The following is a 17,973-nucleotide window of genomic DNA, read 5'->3' on the forward strand; positions in this document are numbered from 1 at the left end:
CTGTGAAACTTTCCCAAAATAGAGATTGCATCTCCCTCTCTCTCATAACTCGAAAGGTTAAAAGACCTACTCTATATTTATAGATCAGTCCTGTTATTTGATTACTAAAAGTTCCTACCCATTGAGAACTCTTACCCTTTTATAAATAAATTAAGCACCAAATAATTCTCCACCGATTGAATTTTTATGGGAATCCAAACTGATTCTGGATTAAAATTTGAGTCAAATATTTAAACGTGCCGCAGATAACCATGCTTAAGTGCTCAGACCTGTTAAGTTTTGCTGCTTGCTCTTAAGAAAGTCAAAGATATACTATTTCACGCACAAAAGATCAGAAATTTTAATTATACAATAGCCCCAAAGATAAGTAGTTCAATTACATCTGCACTCGAGATATTCAACACATGCCACGTAGAGATTAATTTTACAGCTTTCAAAGACATACCATTGATATATCTAAGTTGTTCATTTTCCGGGGACAAAGTTAGTGGCATAAGCCCAGGCATTGTTGGTGGCCGGATCGGCAAGGTGGTCGTAAAGGTTCTCAATGGGACCCTTTCCGGTGACAATAGCCTGGACGAAGAATCCAAACATGGAGAACATTGCCAGGCGGCCATTCTTGATCTCCTTAACCTTCAACTCTGCGAAGGCATCAGGATCATCAGCCAATCCAAGTGGGTCAAAAGCACCGCCTGGGTAAATTGGGTCAAGTCCTTCACCAAGTGGTCCACCACCGATCCTGTATCCTTCAACAAATCCCATGAGCACAACTTGGCAAGCCCAGATTGCAAGAATGCTCTGAGCATGGATAAGGTTAGGGTTGCCAAGGTAGTCAAGGCCCCCCTCGGAGAAGATTTGAGATCCAGCCTTGAACCAAACTGCCTCTCCAAACTTGACACCGTTCCTTGAAAGAATTTCAGGGAAGACGCAGCCAAGGGCACCAAGCATAGCCCATCTGCAGTGGATCACCTCAAGCTCACGGTTCTTAGCAAATGTCTCTGGGTCAGCTGATAATCCAGCAGTGTCCCACCCGTAGTCACCAGGGAATTCTCCAGTTAGGTATGATGGGATTTGGTCAGAGAATGGACCCAGGTACTTTGGGCGGTCAGGGCCATACCTGTTTTTCATGTCAAATTATACGTCAAGTAATCAGATCATAAACCAGAAATATAGTTCACTCTCTCATGTTTTTTCTCTACAAAATCGTTTTTGACATTAGATGTTTAGATTTCCACGCAACAAAACGAAAAATGCTCCCAATGGTCAGCTTAGGTTTTGTCTGTCTCTTCCAACTATAACAAATAGTTGACATATATTTCAGTTGGCTTAATTTGAGCCTGATTGTGACTAGGCTGTACTGCCGTACAAACTGTTTTTTTTTTTTCCAAAGTATTATTGTTCCACAAGATTTAGATAAACTATATTGAATTAGACGGGAAATTGTTGATACAAGATACTACCAGCTAGTACTAGGAAGCAGCAAGAAAAATGTAATTACCAGATGCTGGAGGGAGCACTTTTCACAGTTCTGCGCATGGTAACACGACCGCCACCGAAGACACCGACCTTGCGGACGAGCTCATTGGACTGCTTCAAAGCGGTCTGGCCAGCGAAAGCTGATTGTTGGATAGCGGAGGTTGCCATGGTGATGCCTGAGGGCTGAGGCTTTAAGCTTAACTTGGTTCTGTTTGCTGAAGGATGGTGCAGTCTGTTTGGGCTTGGAGGGGAGGAGGGCTTATATCGGACGAGAGAAGATGTTGTGGATCAGGAAATGTACATGTCAGCCGCAGCCTATTGGTTGCTGCATGGGATGTGGATTCGCATGTTGATATTTTGGAGAGAGGTAGAGGCTGTGGTAATGCCAGATGGGATTTGAAAGATCTTGTTGGAGGTGTTTTAGGTGGTGATGAGAAAGCCACAGATGCACACAACTGTCCAAATCGTATTGCGCTGGAAGCTGTTGATCCATCTACTTCGGCATATCATAATTGGGCCGGGCCATTTGCTCTTCTTTAGAGCCTAAGCCACGCGCGAGTTACTTATCTCAACGGAAATGTTAAAAACTTTACAAAATAATCAAATAATTTTTCTTTCACACGAAAATTACTTAAAAGATTTATATTCTTTAAATATATTTTTTAATTTAGTTTCTTAACATTTTAATTTTATTTAATTTAATCTATGTAGTATATATTTTTATTCAATCTAATCTTTATGACAAGATAAAAAAAAAATTTTAACAGATTTTTTATCTGTCACGTGACACTGACACGTCAACATGTTAATATCAAGTCAGTATTACCACATGACATTGTCACACTATCATGTTAGTGCTCATTTGGCTTGACTTTTTTTCAGCTTATCTATCTCTTAAAAGTAAAAATTAGGCCAAACATAAATTTTGAAAAGCTCTTAAAAAAAAGTAATTTTTTTAAAGAATAAATTTTTTTAAAAAAAACAACTAAAAGCTTCTCATAAGAGCTTTTTCTTTTCTTTTTTTAAAAATATAAAAAAAATTTATTTTTATTTCAAAAATATCTTTATCTGTTAAAAATAATTACAATATAATTCTCTAAAAAAAAATACCCTATACAATAATTTTAACTAAAATTATAACTTATAAAAAAAGAACTTACCAAATAACTTCAACTTAATTTTAAAAGTTATTATTTTTCATAATAACTTCATGATAGCTTTTAAGCAAAAAAAAAAACAGCGCCAAACAGACTCTTAGTAGCACATGATATGTCAGTCATTAAAATATGTCATATTTGTGCTGATGTCAATACTGACGTCAATCTGTTTAACAGCAAAATTAAATATTATTAGAGAGAAGGATTAAATTAAAAAAATTCTTAAAATCAAGAGATTAAATTGATTTGATTTTAAATATAGGAATTAAATTAAATAAAATATATAAATACAAAGTCTTGATAGATATTTTGACCATATTAGAATTCCTGTTATTGATGTTTCCTTTGTAAACATTGATGTTATAAGGGATGGGATACCAATCAGCCAAAGATGAGTGAAAGTTTGAAAGTTGCGCATGACCACATCTACTAAAGCAATGCCTTTAATAGTACTTTCATTATGAGCTTGGGACAATTAATAATTAGGAACAACAGGAGCATGAATTCCTTAATCACTTTTATAGTATTTGTTGTGTGGTTAGCATGAAGTGGCCTGATGAAGCTGATTGAGTGAATGACCTTAAGTATTGTATTATACCATCGATTGATTAGACACTTTGTTGAAAAATGCTTCATTTAGAAAGCAATAATTATGAGGTTTTATATTGATGAAAAATTTGAGTTTGAGGAAGAAATTAAATAATCAAATTTAGCATCGATAACAAGTATGGTTCTCAACCTAATGTATAATACCCGTTTATACATTATGAAGTTTTAAAGATAATGAAAGAGTTTGAAATATTCGAATATTTGATTTATTAATTGATATATAATATCTGTTTATAGAATAGGGTTCAAATTTCTTTTTTTTTAATTAAAAAAATCATAATTTAAAAAAGTAAAAGATTCTTGAAATAGTCAAACTCTCAACTTTTAATTAATAATATGAAATCAAATCTATTATTTCACGTGATTGATACTAAGACAGTGTAAAACATGTCGTTGACCATGGATACACCCAAATAGAGTGGCCTCTTCCACATTCCACCAATGCTTTAAGCATTGTTGCAAGAGTTTAAAAAAAAAAAAACCATAGCAGAGGCATACTTGGCTCAACACTCATGCTAAATTTTATTAGGAGGGTATCCTTGTAGAGGAAGTACAACGTATACAAGATCAGCAAAACAATGAAGGAGAACCATAAGAGTAAAATAGAAAGAAATTGTCTTCGTCTACTAAGGGAAATGAAATAAATCTTATCAATATTTATAATCAACAAAAATTATTTAAAGTAAAAGTGATTCAAGGGAATTAGAATTCTTATTTATACTTTGGATAAATTTCATTAATTTTTAAAATTAATAAAAATTATCTACAATGGTAATTTAAATATAATAAATAAAAATATCCACTTTCACGAATTAAAAGTACAAGCATCCATACTTTAATAAATACTAGATGTTGTATCGCATGTGTGGTATGTGATTTGACACGTTAATTACATAAAAAAATTATATTAAAAATTATAAATTTCATTTTCTACAAAATATTTAAAACAAAAAAAAACCAAAATTAATTAATAAATATATTAAATTATAAACTTTAAGCAAGATAGACGAATCTTTAACTAAATAAAAATTTATAAATTTGTAGAACACAGAATAATAATTTTAAATTTTAAAGTAACAATCCACTTGGATAATAAGATGAGAGAAAAACAATCATCGCTATAAAAAACCTGCATTTGCGCGATAAGAAATCCAATATCAAAATTACTAATAGATAGAATATTTCAAAATTTCCAATGAAGCATTTATTTATAATAGTGAAAACATGAAATAGTTAAAAACTCTTCGAATTCTAACTTTTAAAAATGAGTAGAATTATAGATTAATTAGATAATTAAATTATATTAGAACTTTGTTAACATAGATAGTATCTAATTGAAAATTATTGAATGGAATCAAAATTCTTATTTATAAATTGAATAAATTTTGTTATTTAATATTTATGATAATAAAAATTTTTAAAATCATAATTTTAAAATATAATAAATAAAAATGTTCATTTCATCGATTCAATATTTTTTGACATTTATACTTATATATATATTATAAATTATAAACGGATTATAAAAGGAGAAAGATAATTACTAACATGTTATAACCCATAAGAGAATTTTGGCAAAAGGAAATGCAACATGCACATGACAAGTGACAGCCAATTTTTTGGAATTTCAAGAAAATTATTCTGATTAATTAATTTCGCTTTCCTCCTTAGCCTAATAATGTGTCATACCAATGGGGAAAGACCCTCTTCTATTTTGACATGATCCTGTACACAACCCAGCATGATAGCAGTCAGCATTAGCTTGCCTGCATACGGGAAATCCCTATGCTGCATCAATATTGCTTCTACAGATGAACGCGTCTCGTTCAGACTAGCTGCTTCTAAGTTTTCTTGTCTCAATGGCAGCACTTCATCAAATCCCTCTTCAATGGTTTCTGCTTTCGGACCATAACACCTATTTGAAGCCTGGAAAAGTATAGTTTGACTTAGTCGTTGCAAGGTTTCCTCGTCACTCCACCCTTCGGTTGCAGACGCTTCATAGAGCTGGCTCCAAGGATCCTGATCAGCAGCATTCTTCCAGCACTCTTCCAAAAGGTTCCTATGGCTCTTGCTAAACGATAAGCTAGTCCACGCAAATACATCAAAAACCTGCAAAGCTAGCACTCTACTTCTGCTTTTCAAACACAGCTTAATGAGCTCCTCGGGACGAAGAAGATGCTTTTCAACACGTTGCATCGTGTCATCAGTAGGAAGAACTTCCATAATTTCTTCCTGCAGAAGACAACCAAAAAAAAGGAATAAAGCAGATTAATATATTTGCATGTACCAATGCACTTGGAGCACTTGGGTAACATGATATAGAATGCCTAAAAGATTTGAAAAAGCAATCTGTAATATAGAATCCGAATCATTTTCCTAGTCTTCTCTGAGATTTTCAGAATCTCTCGTCAAGAAAGAAATAGATGCAGAAACAATTGAGAAGTAAAATAATTCACTCACATGACTAAAAATGACATTAAGAGCTCAGGGTGAGCCAAATATCATGGAAATTCTCATCAGACATTTTAGATGCCACATGGAATTCCATTATTCTTTTACTTAGAATAATACCCCATTACTTGCAGAACATTAAAACAATATTATAAGAATGAAGAAAAATAATAGAACCTAAGATCATAAACTGTTTCGGAACTAAGCGAACTGAAATTTTAGTAAACATGGAATACGTTGTTCTATTAAACAGGGGAACTACATTGAACAAGAGAGGATGGAATTTCCAACATGCTTGCTTAAATACTTCAATGATGGATAATATGAGATGTACATGGCAGCGTCTACAGCTTATAAAAACTATTAAGAAATTTAGAATTATAGATACCTAAAACTTAGAAAATGTTTCAGCCATGGACTGTATGTTCAGAAGTAAGGGTGAAAATAGGTTAGGCTAGTCAGCCGCTTGAGCACAGCTCAGTGAATACCTGAGCTCAAGCTTGAATCATCAACTGTTGAGAACTAGCAGAGCGTAAGCTCAAGCAGCTTAGAACCAAATTCAAGTTTTAATAGGATAGCTCCACCTACATCCCATGTGGTTTTAACTTATATTACATAACACCCTGTGATTAGTCCCATTCTCATTGGGGGTTACCTATACAAGTCACCCAATAATAATACCAAAATATTCTCAATTCAAAAATTATCTTATTAGATCACACTTATGGGCATTTTTCTAATTTCACTAAGTAAACCCATATAAGAACTTATCAACAGGATGCTAATTGAGAAAAAAAATCACAGGATGCTCTTTGGAAAAGGGTTTATATTTGATGCACTGTTAGTATATAGATTCTACACACTATAAGTGAATCAATTGTTGTCACATCGTAAATAAAAATATTTAAAAGTTGAGAACCATCAAAAATAAATGCTCATAATTTTAAAAATATTTATTTTGAAAAACTTTTAAACTTTTACATTTACACTTTTATTAGGTGACAATCTATGGTTAAGAGATAGTGTATAGACCCTATACACTGACAGAGCATCAAATATAAACCCTTTGGAAAAAGTTTAAACCACAAAAAGTGTAGGGGGGGAGCTTACACATTTAATGTCAGCTCAAACAGCTTGCGAGCCAAATTGAGTTTCCAATTCTTTTAATAATGTAATATATACATCTATATAAACTATTAATATTTATATATATATTTACAATTAGTAATCAAGTTTCAACCTCCAGCTTGTGCTTTTCATTATCTCGATTCAGCTCAGCTTGATTACACCCATGTTCAGAAAGTATCACAAATTAATATGAATCACAAGAGGTCATGACCTGATAAAGCATGCATCAGAAAGGACAAAAGACAAACACAGGGAAAAAAGATTCTCCTTGAACCCAACAAACCTGCAATCTCAAAATCTTCAAATCAGCTTCTATTCGTTTCACTTTTGGCTGAGAGTCAGGATCCTTACCTGATCATTAGGTGATAAAGAATCAGAAAGGACAAAAGGGAAATCAAAGAGCAATTTTGTGGGCCTAACCTAATAATAGTTAGAGCTTTATAATATGTTTTTCAACTATTCGACAAAGAATATAATAAAAGAAGCAAAAACAGAGAAAGAATCATCATCCATTAATGATAGCATTCACATAATCCTTCAAAAAACACCCTTAACAAATGTAAACACTCTTGATAATCCGGATTATATTAACTAAATTTAACCATTTTCATATATTTATAACTATAAGCACCCTGCATTACCCTTTGGAAAAGTCCCACCAGCTCTATGCATCCATGTCATTGTCCTTAGTTTTCCATTTTGATCAAAAAAATTTTCAAGATTTCTCCTCTACCAAATCAGCATTTTATGACAATTGACAAAAAGAATGAAACTTTCCCACACAACAGAAAATGAATTCAATGGAAAATACAAATCAGAACACAACCAAGAAATAAATGACAGCTAAGAAAATAGACACCTGCAAAGGCAGCTATCATGGAGAGGTTCAAAATTCGTCTTCTGTCAGCCAATGTTGGTACAGGATTTGCATGGTCAGCATCAGTCTCATCTTCAGCGGTTGAAATAGAGTCCTCTTCTTGAGAAAGAGCCAATATATGAAGAGTTTCTGAAGCTGCTGAAAACTGATGAAGAAACACTTCATGAAGCCATTGGAGATCCCGATGATGATTTAAGAAATTAGATAGATCTTCCTGGAATTCCTCCCCAAGCCTTAGTAGCTTAGAAAATTGCTTCTTTTCATAAAGCTGTTTAAACACAAAGTAACTGAATCCACCTCTAGGTCCCACACTCTCATGCTGCACAACATATAATCTAAAGTTATTGTAGAAAAGCAGTGCGGCAACAAGGGGGAGAGAGGGAGAAAGCAGAGAATAGAGGGAAATCAGGCAGGAAAGGAGGAAGGAGAAGAGGAATTTAGGGACATTTTTGAAAAAAAGCATGTATATTGGGGGAGGAACATAGAGAACCAAAGAGGAGAGAAATCTCAGCACTCAAAACTCAACTTTCACTTCATGGTGCTCAATGACTAAGAGCTACTAGAAACGGAAATAAAATAGCTACTTATAGGCTATATCCTAAACGCTAACCTAAATTCAAAATACTACCTATAACCTAAATACACTAATAATTCCCAAAATACTAAAAATAACACTTGTACCTACATAAATACACAATAATAAGATTACAGTGAACACGTTTGTTCCATATATTATGGCAACTTGAAGCAAGCACTGCATAGGAAAATGTAGGGAGATTTGTCCAAAAGTTGTCAAGAGTGCATGAATAGTGACAGCACATGGTATTTCATACCTAAGAGGGGCGATGGCGCATGTTCAAGAAAATCAGTCTCATCTGAAACAAGAAAGTGTGTCAAAGCAAACAACCATATACATACCATAAGATTTCTGAGCAATCCTGAATCATTGAGATCACAACATATGTTCCACATGGTCTGATAGGCTTCATGTTGTTTTGCTGTTGACAGCAAGCTTGAAGATAGTTTTCTTAGGATCTCTTGATTGTTCTCTTCTATGCTCTCAGTTATGTCCTGCAAGAATAAACAATTCAAGGATGTACACAAATGGACAAGAAGGAATAAAAGAAGATATACTGGGTAGAAAAAGATTAACCTGATACCCAGCTTCTACAAAACCTTTAACTTGTTGATAAAGGGAATCAAGAAGTGCATCCCTTCTACTCCAGTACTCATTTAGAAGACCTTTGTGCTCTTCTCCTCGCTCTATTTTAGCAGTGATAGCACCACTAGACACCTCAAGTAGAACTTCAGTTAGTGCTTCTAGATGAGAATATAGTTCTGATTTTGCTGACACATCAAGTTCCGATGTTTCCTTTAACACCTGAAGCATGAAAGAAGCAATGCTCCACAGCCCATTACGCACCACCAGTTGACAATACCAAGGTGTTAAGCCCTCCGGTGGTGGATACCATAGGTGATACTCATTTTTGTAGTCCATCGCCGCTCGAAATATAGTAACACATGCATTTGAGAGTTCACAAGATCTTTGGATCTGAAATCCAACTGGCTGCTCCAAGCTGATTATATATTCTAGATGTCTTTCTAGGCAATAAAACACCTGTTCAAAATCAGATACCTTGCTATAGAATACTTCAGCATTATCTCTGTCCATCAAAAGGACAGTATTTCGCCGGGCCCTCTCCCCAACTAACTGAATAAGATCCCAAAGAGCACCTGAAATTAGATTTTCAGAACTTGAATGTGTGGAGCCAACTACAGTTGAACGATTTTGGCTAATCACATTCTGTAGTTCCCTGAGTTGAATAATTGCAGAGAGCTTTTCACCATGTTCTAAGATGATTTGCAAAGAATATCCTGCCAAAAAGCAATAAGTTAGGGATGATTTCTCTCCTTTTGTTTCTTTTATTATAAGGCAAGACAGCCTCGAAATAAATTATTTCACTCTACTGGGGAGACAAAATTCCCCTAGATCTGTACTAAATGTGAAGGAGGGTTAAGAAATTGCAGCCAGATATAGCATCAAGAATAAAAAACTGTTCACATGGTTCACTTCTAAGAGAGTCTGGCAATGAAAACAGCATTTTGTTGCATCACAAAGAAAGAATCTAAGATGCTACTCAATTATCAAGATATGAACACCAGGAAAAGATATGAACCGAAAATGCTGCTCAAAATTCAAAATATCACCTCCACATGCTCACTTCACTGCAACTTGTTTATATATTGCAACCAAGAAACGCCCAGCTAAGTCTACAAGGTCATAAATTAGCATATATGCTAAATAACAGTTCAAAACCAACCAAAAGGTAGATTCCTACTTAGAGTTCATATGCAGTGTACTCTGAAACATGGTGGAGACTACATAGTGTTGAGCGCAAATAAACTCAAAATGAAAAATGGAAAAAGAAGAAGAATAAAAAAAAGACTATCATACTCTGTCCAGAACATAACTCCTCATGGCACTTGGATAAAGCAAGAAACTGAAGAAATTTTTGATGCTTCTGCTGCTTATCCATGAGTTGAGTAGATATAATACCCAAAGAAACAATTTCAGCACCTCTTGTAGTTGTCCAGTGTTTAGCTAAGGTGTCAACAATTGATTTGCTTGTCCGTACAAAGATACTAGTTTCTCCATCCCTTTCAAACGCCCCAGAATTCTTCAGCTTTTCTAGTGATCCATCAACCTTCCCAGATATCAAAAACTCATGGAAAAATTGACCTAGTAAAGCTTCTGATTCTTCATCTTGGGCAGTTCGGCGTATAATCCCAGTCATAACAGGTGGCTGTCTATCACCAGCATCCCATGCATCTGAACTAGCCCTTCTAGGAGCAACATTGCCAGCAAACATAAGGTTCCTTCTCTCTTCCTGTGCAGATCCTTCATTTGAGCTCCCCTTGCGGGACAAGCTTCGCTCTGGGGGTTCAACCCCACCAAGAACAACAGCCTTTTCTGGTATTGCCCATATTCCTGCTTTCTCAGTAAGCACAACCCATGCACCATCTTCCCCATCATCAGTAGAAGGAAGAACCGAAGCATCTAGAACTTTTCCAGCATCATAAGGTAAGTCAAATTGATAGAGCCGAGTAGAATTTCTATAATAGTGGGAGACTGTTGCTGTTCCGTCACCAGACAATATGATTGTCGATCCTGAGGGCTTGCCCCCAACTTGAAGTCTCATGGAGAATAAGAAGTCCTCATCTTCTACCCTTGCTTTTGGGATTATTACTTGGATTGGAGCTTTTTTCTCTAAAACCCTTTCACGTACATCAGAGGAGATGCTTACCCTTACCCCAGACTTATATTGCATGGTCAAAAGAGAATATTGAGTGTAGCTTGAGCTGCTAACCCGGTCCTTGCAGAAGGTGGCAACAAGAACAGTAATCACTTTACCAGGATCATCCACTTGCAGGTCCAGAGGCCAGATTCGTTTCTGTCCAGCCAGATCCTTCTTAATACCCAAATCACCATCACTACCAACAATTTCCTGTGACCAAAGTTTTGATACTTCTAAATCAGGACAGAGTTTGATATTAAAACACTGTATTTCATGATCTGTCAGTAGGAGAAATTGTCGGTTGTGGTCTGAAACAGGAAAGTATCGAAGACGCCATATCATTGACCTTGGATATCCCTTGCTTCCTACAAGTTGACCAATACCAGTGCCTTGGGGATTTTGTATGTTTTGATATACTTTATCACATTGAATGCCACTGGGGCTGCAGTAAAATTGCCAAAGCTCACCACTGGAACAACACGCAAGGGCAACACATACATGTTGGGTACCAGGAATTGCAGAAGCGATCAAAGAGTTGAAAGAACTTGAACCAATAAAACTCATTCCATGCCTACTACGTTGCTGCTGCCTGCGTGTGGTGTTGTTGCCATCAATAGGTGAAGAAGTCCCCAGTGATTCATCAGAAGATGCAAAACAGGTAACAGGAGCATTTCCCACATCAGCAAAGATGTCAGACCAGTATAAAACAGCTCGAGTTTTTTGGTTACACAAAACAATGCCAGCAGAGTAGCAATCCTTTGGAACATTGTTTGTTCCTTTCGAGGTGCTATTCCAATTGACAACAGTAAGCAACCAATTATTACGGTGATAGGAATTTCTCCCAACATCTGCATTCTCTAAAACATCAGAAGGAAGTTCAAGAGTAATACATTTCTTCGATGCTGCAGATGACATATAACTCCAGATAAAGATTTTGTTCCCACATATAACCCATGATAGGCATGTTCCCTTTTCCATTCCACCCGATATACAAACATCAGCTGGCACATATTAGACAGAAGCATGAAATTAGCTTTTTCAAAGGAATCGCATAGAATCTGGAAATAGTTAATCATAGGAGCCAGCAGCACTGACCAGGAGGACACTTCCGCAGAAAACTGGTCTGTTCATCATGAACAACTTGTGGGAACTCTCCAACAAACACTGGCTTAATTGGATCTAATTCATCCCCCTTCTCATTCTTGTTGGCTGGTGGAATTCTGCGTACATTAGGACACAATATTAAAAATATTACTAACCAAGACTTTAAGCCACAGACAGACACAGAGAGGAATTAAATTCATAACTCTTGAGATCTATAAAAACATTAAGATGCAAACAACTTGATGCGGAAGCAATATAAGGCATAGAGCTCTGCTCTTTTTGTAGATTTGCAATTTTCTATTTTTAGGAAGTAAGGTATTTTGGTAATTTTTGTTTAGGTTCATTGGGGTTTTTACCTAGTAACTTGGAGATGAAGCACTGATACTAAATACATAGGCTTTTTATATTTATTCTGGAGTAGGTTTCTTTGTTTTAATGACAGGTTAGAGTTTGCAACTCTTTCTCTTTAAATTTGGATGTGGTTCTAAATGAACCCTTACAGGTTAGGCATTCTTTCTTTCCAATCTCCTACTCATCTAGCCACATATTTTATTTCCTCTATTCTTTTTTAATTATCTTCAACAATAATCTCTAATCAGACCTAAATCAAGGCATAAATCGTAGTATAGGTTGAGATCTAACTCATCCTGCATCACAACTAAAGCATGTGCAACCTACACATAAAAGCCAATTGGAACCATTATTTGATGAGACGTAGGAGTAAACTCCTTGAAAAGTTTTCAGCAAAATACAAGGGACTGAGGCCAATTGCAAGACGATTGATCAGAAGACTCAACTTTTTAAGATTGCAAAGCATGATTGCTGCAATTTGCACGTCATGCAACATTCAGTTAAACATCATCCACAAGAAGGAATGACCTCAACTAATAAACTAATCCTAGCCCTCACTTCTGGAAATATCCAGCTTCAGATTCTTCAACTAAAGGAAGTTTTATTAGGGAAAAGAAAAACATTCTACAGTTTAATTAGCTTGTATTGTTACTTGCACACTCCCACATTTCCTCAGCTTAATTTAAGGAGCATAATTTCAGAATATAACTCATAGAAGAAACCTTTTTGGAAGGGAAATACAAAGAAACATGCACAAGATTATGATCCAAAATTCAAATAAATTCCAACATTCAGAAATCATAAGATTCTAGCTCAAGCAGAAAGCTCAAAATGAAACAGCGAATGGTACCTAGCAAGAACAGACAAGCGAGGAGCCCAAGGAGCGGGAGTACCAGTGTTTGGGCGATCGGGAATCGGAGTCTCGTGCGCTGATTTACGTGTCACAGTATATGGAGTAACAGGAGAATCTGGTGTGGTTAGACTTTGGCCTAGATTTCTCTCCTTTCGTGAGCTTAATTTGCTTCTCTTCAGTCCTGGAGAGAACATTTTTTCTCTTTTTCTTCCACTGTTTTGATGTGGGCGTTTAGGGTTTACGAGGGTTGTTTCTTTTTTGTGAAAAATGAAGTGAGGCTTCAGAGCTTTGGAAGTGGGAGAAAGAAATTTGAATTGCTCTTTGGTCATCAGAGGAAAGAGGCTATCCCATGCGGTTGGGTCCATGGCTTGATTTCAAACGCTTGCTTCTAGTTGCTTACGTTTTTTTTATTATTATTATTTATTTGGATTGGATTGGATGGTTAAAATTTGTATTGATTTGTCAATAAAACCCTAAATATATACACTCTTGTTTTCAATTAAAACTGAATTTTGAGGAAACTCATTTGATATGAACTTTCAAACTAAGTAGCAATCAAACCGAATTATTAAATAGGTTGGACTTGTTTCTTTTTTTCCCGAAATAAAATTTCTTGTCTAATTATTTATGGAGTAGCAATTTCTTGGTCCTGACCCAGACAGGTGTCGGCATCTTTTCTTTTGATAACACCTAACCAATTTGCTCAAAGCCTAATTCATTGCACAGGTTTCTTCTCTGCTGATAAAGTAGGACGAGAAATTTGCAAGACTTACCTGATTTAAGTATATCCAGGCACATAAGAGTCACGAGCTACCATTATATTCATTAATAATAATAATGATTCCCAACCAAGATTAGTCGCACTCAAAACAGCAGATGCTTCTCCAGATATGAAAACTTAATATATAGATTCTAAACATACAAATAAAGATATTATTTTCCTGTATTAACAGGGGAGATATGCAGCATTTTGGGTTTCACATTTCAGAAGCTTTTCAAATTGTACAATAGCAGCTTCAATTTTTTCAGACAACACAAGCGCTGTAGCATCTCTGCAAGGGAATGTGAATGTCCAAGAGTGAATATCTTCACTATGGTACCTACCAACCTATCACCATTTCCTTGATATCACCATAAATGGCACTCTGCTTCACGGAATATGACACATGATACAGCATGAAATCAACAGATGACAAATATATTAAAAAGGCTTGTATATGTAAAAGAGTTCTTGAAGGAAGAACTATCAGCAACACCTTGACAGATTTAAGACAAAAAAAAGTTTAGCTTTTCCCTACTTTTGCCCCCTAAACAACAAGAAAAACTACATATACGTACATAAAAGCATAATTTGCATCATGGTTCCAGCTTCAACGAAACAACGCGTGACTGTCTGTTGCGCTTTGCCACCTTGACAAAGACTACTGAAAGGCAAGAAGGAGCCCACCATGGCCTGCGAACTTTTTGCTCTCCTTTTAGGCAAGCCACTGAAGAATACATTTTAAATATATCAATCAATTTGAAACATTTCTACTTGTAAGAATAACTTCCTCTTGTTTGTGCAGACAACAAACAGAGAAGAGCTCCCTAAAACAAATTGTTTTCTTGAATAGCAATCCCAATATCACTAAACCATTTGAAAGTTACAGCATACAGTGGCCAGCCTCTCTATGGAAACAGCCATCAACAAATCTTAATCCAACCAGTATTCCTATTTTAGCAATTCAGACACAAAAGGCACTGCTCCGCCTTGGGTGTCAGAAGTTGTTGTTTGATGAGAGTGGGCAAAATGTTCATGCTTCATAAGTACATGATGCATACTGTCTTGTTCCAGCAATTCTAAGTCAGTCAATGCCTGGTTGCTAGACAAATAACGCATGCAGCAGAAAAAAGCTCCTTGTTTTGAAAACCAGTGCAACTGAAGAAATACTAGTCACAGAAATATGTCTCTTATCATAAGAACACTGACAAATAATCAAGCAATTTTTTAAGATTGAAGTAGCTTCCAATGATTGAGAGGCAAAAGTTTTTTGCATGGAGAGAGAGAGACCTTTAATTCGTCTGAGTTCCTTGCATAGTGTGATGAAGTCTCCCCACTTCATATGGCATCGCCTTATAAACCGAAGAATTTGTTCAGTTGTGAACATGGACATGCCTTCTAGGTATTCCCCATTGACACCATTTTCTTTGAAAATCTGGCGGTAGCTACCTAGATTTATCTCTTCCAACCACATACCAACATCCTGCCAGGATAAAAAAGGCCACAGTGCAGAAGCATGTCATTGAATCAAACGTCCATATCAAAAACTACTCATGTTAAAGGTTAAAATGACAACATGTTACAAATTCTTTACCAAGAAGAACTGTTGGTTTAGATAACATCATAAAATGAACACCTTTTGCAGCATTGTTCAGTAGTAATGGCTCAAATTTGTGCAAAATTACCTTGTTACTCAATTTTCCATTTTTCTTTTGGGGGTTAACCAGATGTATCACTATGAGTTTCCATAATCTGAAAGGTAATGATGATGAAGAGAAAGGTCGTGTGCTTAATTATTTTCTCCATGTCTAGCCTTCAAAGTTGCAAGTAACAATGTGCATTGTTGCTATGTTGGTTCACCAAAAACATGCAGTTGTTGAATGCCTCATCATTTGACAAGCAGATACAAATATACATGTCTTCCAAGCAGGATAAAGATATATAAATACATAGCTAATGCACCTTTCAAAAAATTAAACGTGGCATTCCAAGAAGGTTATGAATGTCTCATATCTTGAACATAAACAGACCTGTCTTCAACAATGAATACCTGATGGACCTATTGATTTTTCCACTCATCCTCCGAAAAGAAGTCTCCCTCCAATGGGGACTTTACCACTAAAGAGGCAACCCCAAGTTCCCACGCTTACTCCAAAATCTGCGCCCAGGAAATTATTTTCCTTTTTCTTTCTTTCTCTCTTTCCTTTAGCCTTTAGACTTGAATAATTGACAACTTGTATGAAAGTGGGGTAATCTTGTCAATTGGGAATATAATAAGTTTATGTGAGAATATCTTTAATCAGAATGTCAACACAACAGATTGGGTTAAGGAGAAACTCGATATACAATATCGTAGGTACCGAGACCATAGAGGCACTTATCCACTAAGTTGTTATGGTTGGACAGCCACACATCTAAGAAAATTTCATTTATCGACTCAAACAAGATCACCATGACCTTCGCCAACAACCTTCAATAAGAATGCTCATCACTATAAATACAAGTTTTGACACAGACAAAATAAAATGGAGAGAAGATCCAATTACAATACATATCTGAAACCACAACCTAGGCTCGTTTGTTAGGGCAGTGCGTGGGGGGCTCCTCACCACTGCAACCCCCACTGCACTGTGCTGCCCTAACAAACAGGGCCCTGGTAATCAAAAAACATACAGGATACAACATGAAGAATCACCACAAAACAATATCAACACCTCTAACCCCATAACTAAATAGATCATGCCAAGCATCCCAACACAAAGAGGGTAAAAATAGTAACATTGAACAATCATTTTCTAATGAAATGCTACCAGGTCATTAATAAACAAGAGGGCAGGCTCAAAATCACCTAAAACAGAGCCAACAGAAAACTGGTTCATCAAAATACAAGTATTCTATACCAGGAGATAGAGAAAGAGAGAGATTGAAACCACAAAGTCCAAGACCATAGAGAACTAAATTTTCATTTACCAAAATGATAGCAAGGAAACCAAAACAAAAGTTTCCTTAGCCAAGGCCCAATTTTGATCATGAGGAAAAACCAATAAAAATTTATCAACTTTACGATTAATTGATATCAATCCATTCACTTTAACAGTTTCCAATAATCAAAACCAAAAATCAAAACATTACAATAACTAAAATTTTTGACAATCAGCAAATACCCATTTTTCTCTTACAGACTATTTTTTTTATAATTTAATCAAAATAAGTGAAGAAATGTCACCGTCAAAACTTCCAACTGAGAAAATGATAATATGATTAGCAAAATTCCCCATTCAAGAAGCAATACTAAAATATCACACAAAGAAAAACTCAAGATCTAAACTTTACAGGAGTAAAGATCCAAAAAAAAAAAAAAGGAGACGAAGAAAAAAACAAATACCTCAACAGTCCAAATGAAGAAATCGAGTGGCTCAGGCGGGTTTTCTTTGCTCATCTCCTCTATTATTTCAACCAAAATTCACCTATTATATTTACCACCAACTTCCCATCAAAATTTACCGCCGCTTACAACGAAAATCGAATTAACACCAAAAAAATAAAAGAAGAAAGACCTATCCCTTTGATTCCCGGCAAAAGAAAAAAAGAAAAAAAGAAAAAGGAAAACCAGAGAAAAAAAGGTTTTGGAGGTCAGAGTGACAGTTGTTGAGATCCCAATCCTTCTTCCCCTTTGTTTTTTCTCTTGTTCTCTTTCTTATTTTATTTTATTTTTATTTTTCTCGGGAAGCAAACACCAGAGCGAGAGAGAAAGAGAAGAAAAATGAGAGCAAAAAAAAAAAGAAGGGAAAGAGTACCGTGTGAGAAAAAGAGAGTAAGAATTTTAGGGTTGGATTTTTTTCTACATTCGAGATTTCTGAGAATTTAGATTGAAAATTATTTTAGAGAGAGAGAGAGACAGACAGAGGAAC

General features: G+C 35.6%; 3 protein-coding genes across 7 annotated transcripts; all 3 read right to left on the reverse strand.

The window, feature by feature from the left end:
• Nucleotides 1–315: 315 nt before the first annotated feature.
• On the reverse strand, nucleotides 316–1,717 carry LOC110409651 (chlorophyll a-b binding protein 151, chloroplastic). Its single transcript, XM_021419076.2, has 2 exons — nucleotides 1,499–1,717; nucleotides 316–1,117 (listed from the first exon to the last, which is right to left on the reverse strand). The coding sequence occupies exons 1-2, from the start codon at nucleotides 1,642–1,644 to the stop codon at nucleotides 466–468; spliced, it is 798 nt and encodes a 265-aa protein (XP_021274751.1). The 5' UTR covers nucleotides 1,645–1,717; the 3' UTR covers nucleotides 316–465.
• A 3,055-nt stretch (nucleotides 1,718–4,772) lies between these two features.
• On the reverse strand, nucleotides 4,773–13,590 carry LOC110429371 (Nucleoporin, Nup133/Nup155-like protein). 3 transcript variants are annotated; one of them, XM_021445385.2, is made up of 8 exons: nucleotides 13,300–13,590; nucleotides 12,090–12,214; nucleotides 10,154–11,995; nucleotides 8,852–9,573; nucleotides 8,617–8,769; nucleotides 7,681–8,017; nucleotides 7,105–7,172; nucleotides 4,773–5,474 (listed from the first exon to the last, which is right to left on the reverse strand). In XM_021445385.2, exons 1-8 carry the CDS (start codon nucleotides 13,494–13,496, stop codon nucleotides 4,926–4,928), a joined length of 3,993 nt encoding a protein of 1,330 aa, XP_021301060.1. In that variant the 5' UTR covers nucleotides 13,497–13,590; the 3' UTR covers nucleotides 4,773–4,925. The 3 variants fall into 3 exon arrangements, with proteins under 3 accessions (XP_021301060.1, XP_021301061.1, XP_021301062.1); XM_021445386.1 differs by lacking the exon at nucleotides 13,300–13,590 and adding an exon at nucleotides 12,455–12,525; XM_021445387.2 differs by lacking the exon at nucleotides 13,300–13,590 and having other exon boundaries at nucleotides 4,774–5,474; nucleotides 10,154–11,781; nucleotides 11,885–11,995; nucleotides 12,090–12,448.
• Nucleotides 13,591–14,105: 515 nt separating this feature from the next.
• LOC110409482 (Sterile alpha motif (SAM) domain-containing protein) lies at nucleotides 14,106–17,973 on the reverse strand. Of its 3 annotated transcripts, none has more exons than XM_021418835.2 (4): nucleotides 17,448–17,973; nucleotides 15,353–15,545; nucleotides 14,641–14,789; nucleotides 14,106–14,447 (listed from the first exon to the last, which is right to left on the reverse strand). In XM_021418835.2, the coding sequence occupies exons 1-3, from the start codon at nucleotides 17,499–17,501 to the stop codon at nucleotides 14,659–14,661; spliced, it is 378 nt and encodes a 125-aa protein (XP_021274510.1). In that variant the 5' UTR covers nucleotides 17,502–17,973; the 3' UTR covers nucleotides 14,106–14,447; nucleotides 14,641–14,658. The 3 variants fall into 3 exon arrangements, with proteins under 3 accessions (XP_021274510.1, XP_021274511.1, XP_021274509.1); XM_021418836.2 differs by having other exon boundaries at nucleotides 14,106–14,450; XM_021418834.2 differs by lacking the exon at nucleotides 14,106–14,447 and having other exon boundaries at nucleotides 14,482–14,789; nucleotides 17,448–17,970.

This window comes from Theobroma umbraticum, unplaced genomic scaffold, assembly GCF_002168275.2.
Source record: "Theobroma umbraticum cultivar Fairchild unplaced genomic scaffold, ASM216827v3 scaffold_44.0, whole genome shotgun sequence".
Lineage (NCBI taxonomy): Eukaryota > Viridiplantae > Streptophyta > Magnoliopsida > Malvales > Malvaceae > Theobroma > Theobroma umbraticum.

What these genes read in the sequence shown, in the direction of transcription:
- LOC110409651 (XM_021419076.2), bottom strand. Translation starts at nt 1,644, where the DNA reads ATGGCAACCTCCGCTATCCAACAATCAGCTTTCGCTGGCCAGACCGCT. An exon ending in AGTGCTCCCTCCAGCATCTG is followed by an intron (nt 1,118 to 1,498) that starts GTAATTACATTT and finishes CATGAAAAACAG; the next exon opens with GTATGGCCCTGACCGCCCAA.
- LOC110409482 (XM_021418835.2), bottom strand. Translation starts at nt 17,501, where the DNA reads ATGAGCAAAGAAAACCCGCCTGAGCCACTCGATTTCTTCATTTGGACT. An exon ending in TCTTCATTTGGACTGTTGAG is followed by an intron (nt 15,546 to 17,447) that starts GTATTTGTTTTT and finishes TTATCCTGGCAG; the next exon opens with GATGTTGGTATGTGGTTGGA. An exon ending in GGAACTCAGACGAATTAAAG is followed by an intron (nt 14,790 to 15,352) that starts GTCTCTCTCTCT and finishes TGTATTCTTCAG; the next exon opens with TGGCTTGCCTAAAAGGAGAG.
- LOC110429371 (XM_021445385.2), bottom strand. Translation starts at nt 13,496, where the DNA reads ATGTTCTCTCCAGGACTGAAGAGAAGCAAATTAAGCTCACGAAAGGAG. An exon ending in CGCTTGTCTGTTCTTGCTAG is followed by an intron (nt 12,215 to 13,299) that starts GTACCATTCGCT and finishes TAATGTACGCAG; the next exon opens with AATTCCACCAGCCAACAAGA. An exon ending in TCTGCGGAAGTGTCCTCCTG is followed by an intron (nt 11,996 to 12,089) that starts GTCAGTGCTGCT and finishes AATATGTGCCAG; the next exon opens with CTGATGTTTGTATATCGGGT.